At 35.9% G+C, this 3,796-nt stretch overlaps 1 protein-coding gene across 1 annotated transcript; it reads left to right on the plus strand.

The window, feature by feature from the left end:
• Positions 1-223: 223 nt before the first annotated feature.
• LOC129414535 (uncharacterized) lies at positions 224-3,412 on the plus strand. Its single transcript, XM_073867343.1, has one exon. The coding sequence runs from the start codon at positions 295-297 to the stop codon at positions 3,133-3,135; it is 2,841 nt and encodes a 946-aa protein (XP_073723444.1). The 5' UTR covers positions 224-294; the 3' UTR covers positions 3,136-3,412.
• The last annotated feature ends 384 nt before the right edge of the window (positions 3,413-3,796 follow it).

Below are 3,796 nucleotides of genomic sequence, written 5' to 3' on the forward strand. Positions count from 1 at the left end.
TAAGTTGAACCAACTTTTTTTACAGTGTGGCAGGGCAGGTCAAAACTTCTCCAGGGCCTCAAAACTCCCTCAGACTGCAAAGGGTTAACATTTTGTTCAAGACAAATAAGGCAACTGAGAAAAAAACTTGCATCTATGCTGTCTTGTCACAAATAAAGGAAGTTACTTAAATAAAGTAAATAAAAATATTCTTACACTCAGCTCCAGAGACAAAGAACCGACACTGAGACGAGACAACAGAATCACAACAGAAGATTTAACTTGAGCTGGATAAAAATCACCCAGGGATTGAAGATGATTTATCTGTTCACATTCTTCCTATTGCTCCTAAGGACTTCATGTGTATTTTCTTGGTCTGCTGGAAAATGTATCTTTTACGATGATGTGGAAGAATTTCCTGTTGACAGATCATGTATTGGAAAACCAAACACTGCATTCTGCAGTCCAGTCACTGATATTAAAGAGGACCTCTGCGGACTTCCATCAAACTTACAGAACCTCTGCATTCATATGGATCGTGATATGGAGTATGTGGGTGTCTTCGCTCCAGGCTCGTTTTCACGCTTTTTTTCTCTGAAATACATTGAGATTCATGGATGTTTTTACAAGATCTCTCCAAAAGCTTTTACTGGATTGTTAAATTTAGAGTTATTGCATTTGTCTTCCACATTTGAAAAAGGTTGTTGTGAAGTAGCTGTTGATTTCAGTGGTCTTCCTTCACTTAAAACTTTGTCTCTTCCACAATATAATTTGTCATTAATGGCACCAAATGTGTTTGATACAATTCCTCAGTTAGAGAACTTGGGCATATACGAAATGTGTTTAAAAGATCTGTCTGAGATTGTGTGTCGACTGAGAAATTTAAAATCACTAAAATTGTTGTATCTCAATGATCACGATTTAAATAGTCTTCGGTTCCCAAACTGCTCCATTTACAACACCTCTAACAGTAACACATCTACTGTATACAATATTGAAAACGTCCATTTGATATTGGGATCAATAGAGCACATAGATGAAGGGGCTTTGAAAAATTTTGCACATTTATCTGAACTGTACTTTGGTTTCAGATCAGATTTTCTCAGAGATCTTTCTATGACTGGAGTAAATAAAATCTATAGCTTGCGTTTTTCTGTGGATGTACTTAACATTGATGAGTTGTGTTACGCAGCAAAGTTATATTCTATTAAATCTATATATGCTTCTTTCCAGACTATTAACTTGCCAGCAATGTTTACAAATATCTCTGAAGACTGTAAGGAGATTGTAGACATTACTCTCAAACTGGACAGATCTTTTAAAATTGTACCTTTAGACATAAATTTGATCTTTCAGTTTTTCAGAAATCTCTCAACATTTTATCTAATTGAACAAGTGCTCAGATCAAATGATTTTAAATCTCTTTGTTTGACCAATCCACAGTTAGTTGAACAGCTGTCTATTATGCGTCTAAACTCAAATAACATAAGTAAAATCATTTCTCACCAGTTCATGTGTTTCAAAAATCTTGAGCGTTTGGAATTAAATTCAAATAATATTTCTGGCATAGAAGATTTTGCTTTCAGTGGATTAGACAAACTGAAGGATTTAGACCTATCTGGCAACAAGTTATCTTACATTTATCAAGACACATTCAGTGGTCTATATGAACTGATGGTCCTAAATCTTCAAGTAAACCCTATCATTCAAATTAAATCAAATTCATTTGGACATCTTATAAACCTTCACACACTTCTTCTGGGAGATTTAAAGTTTTCACCTAACATGTCACAGGTCAAGCTGCATTTATCTGATATATTTGGAAGCGTCCCGTATAATCTGAGTCATGTGTCTATTAGTTCAGGCTCAAAACCAATGCGGTTGATCATTGGTAATATAACACTGAATCAGAGTCTTGCCCTTCAAATCAAAGGTCAATATGTGACAGTTGAGGATTGTGACAGTCCACTCTTGTCATCTGTAGTCACACTTCAAATAATTGCAGAATATGTCATCTGTGGAAAGGAGTTTATTGGGAAATATGTTAAATCAGTTGTTAGTCTGGAATTCAGATCAACGTTTTCAGACAACATTGGTGACTTAGCAGTAATAAATCAGCTTGTTCATTTAAAAACCTTAAAGCTGGAAAACACTGATTTGTCAAAGCAGCCAAATGTGCCAATAATGTTTCACAACTTGACAAAATTACGAACCCTGATCTTGGCAAACTGCAGAATTTTCTTTTTGGATGGAAGTCTGACAAAGGACCTAAAGGCACTAATATCTATGTTGTTTGTGCCCTGGAATGATGTAAAAATTCTTCAAACCTTTGTTGAACATCTTACTAGTTTAAAATATCTCCAACTTGAAGGGTTGCGATTGCACTGCAGTTGTGATAATGCTTGGCTGATCTCATGGATGATGAATAACAGGCAGGTTCAGGTTTTTGTGGTTATCCCCACCATGGAGGAACTTCAGTGTTTAAGTAATAATGGAGTTGACAATCTGAACTTTGTTCATTACACACAGGAGAACTGTTCATTTGATATTGATTTTGTCCTCTTCGCATCAACTTCTGCTTTTTTATATTTGTTTATGTTTGTAGCGTTGTCATATCAGTTTGTAGGGAAATACATAATGCCGCTCTTTTACATTGCCAGTGGATGGTTCAGAGAGGCGTTGCGTATGGATGCCAAACGGCAGTACCGCTACGATGTTTTTATTTCCTACAGCAGTAAGGATGAGCGCTGGGTCATGGAAAAACTTCTTCCAAACTTGGAGCAGCGTGGCCCTCCGTTCTTACGTCTCTGTTTACACGGTCGGGACTTTCAGTTGGGGCAAGACATTGTGGAAAACATCACAGACAGCATCTATGCAAGCCGCCGAACTCTTTGTCTTGTCAGCCGTAACTTCCTCCGTAGCACCTGGTGTACTTTGGAGATGCAGCTGGGCACCTACCGGCTCCAGGTAGAACAGAGGGACATTCTTATCCTGGTCTTCTTAGAAAAAATCCCCTCTCGCTTGCTATCCTACAATCACAGGTTGGCCCGGCATGTAAAAACTATGACCTATATTGACTGGACATTGGACATTGAGAAGCATGATGAATTCTGGGACAGGTTATGGTGTAAATTGAGCTCTGATAAAAGTAACTAGACTTTATTGTACACTGTACACATTGAGAAACACATTTAACCCTCATGCGCTCGCATGGACATGTTTGTTTTTTTCAATTTTGTTTTTGTCATTTTGGCTGTGTTAATGCAAACTGCATACATTTTGGTGAAGGTGTGTGTATTTATCTGTATTTTTGCTTCCATAAATGTTTTTATTTTGAATGCAAAACACACGCAGGTACTAAATGACAAAAAAATTTCCTTTTGAATACCATTAAAACAGCAAATTTGAATCTTTGTGCCATTTAAACATAAATCATGCATTCTGTATAAATTTTTTTATTTTTAATGTGTAAAATGTGTTTTTTCATTCCTTGTTTGCATTGTTTTTCATTTGTTATTGGTTTTGTACAGAGATAAACATTTATTTTGATATATAAGTTCAGAAGCCGCTATGTATTTAGAGCATTGATGCTGAAAATAAATATTTAGTAGTCAATATAAGTGTGAAAAATATTAATAAATAATATTTTATGACAGTTTTTACATGGACATTATCTAAAAAATAATTATGCATTAAAATTAATGTTGTTGGTAATCACTAATATACAGTGGCGGCTGGTGCTAAAAAAATTTGGGGGGGGGGGGCGCAAACACACTCAAAATCAAACTTTTACTGTAGTAATGCAGTACTCTTAATA

This window comes from Misgurnus anguillicaudatus, chromosome 5 (genome assembly GCF_027580225.2).
Source record: "Misgurnus anguillicaudatus chromosome 5, ASM2758022v2, whole genome shotgun sequence".
Lineage (NCBI taxonomy): Eukaryota > Metazoa > Chordata > Actinopteri > Cypriniformes > Cobitidae > Misgurnus > Misgurnus anguillicaudatus.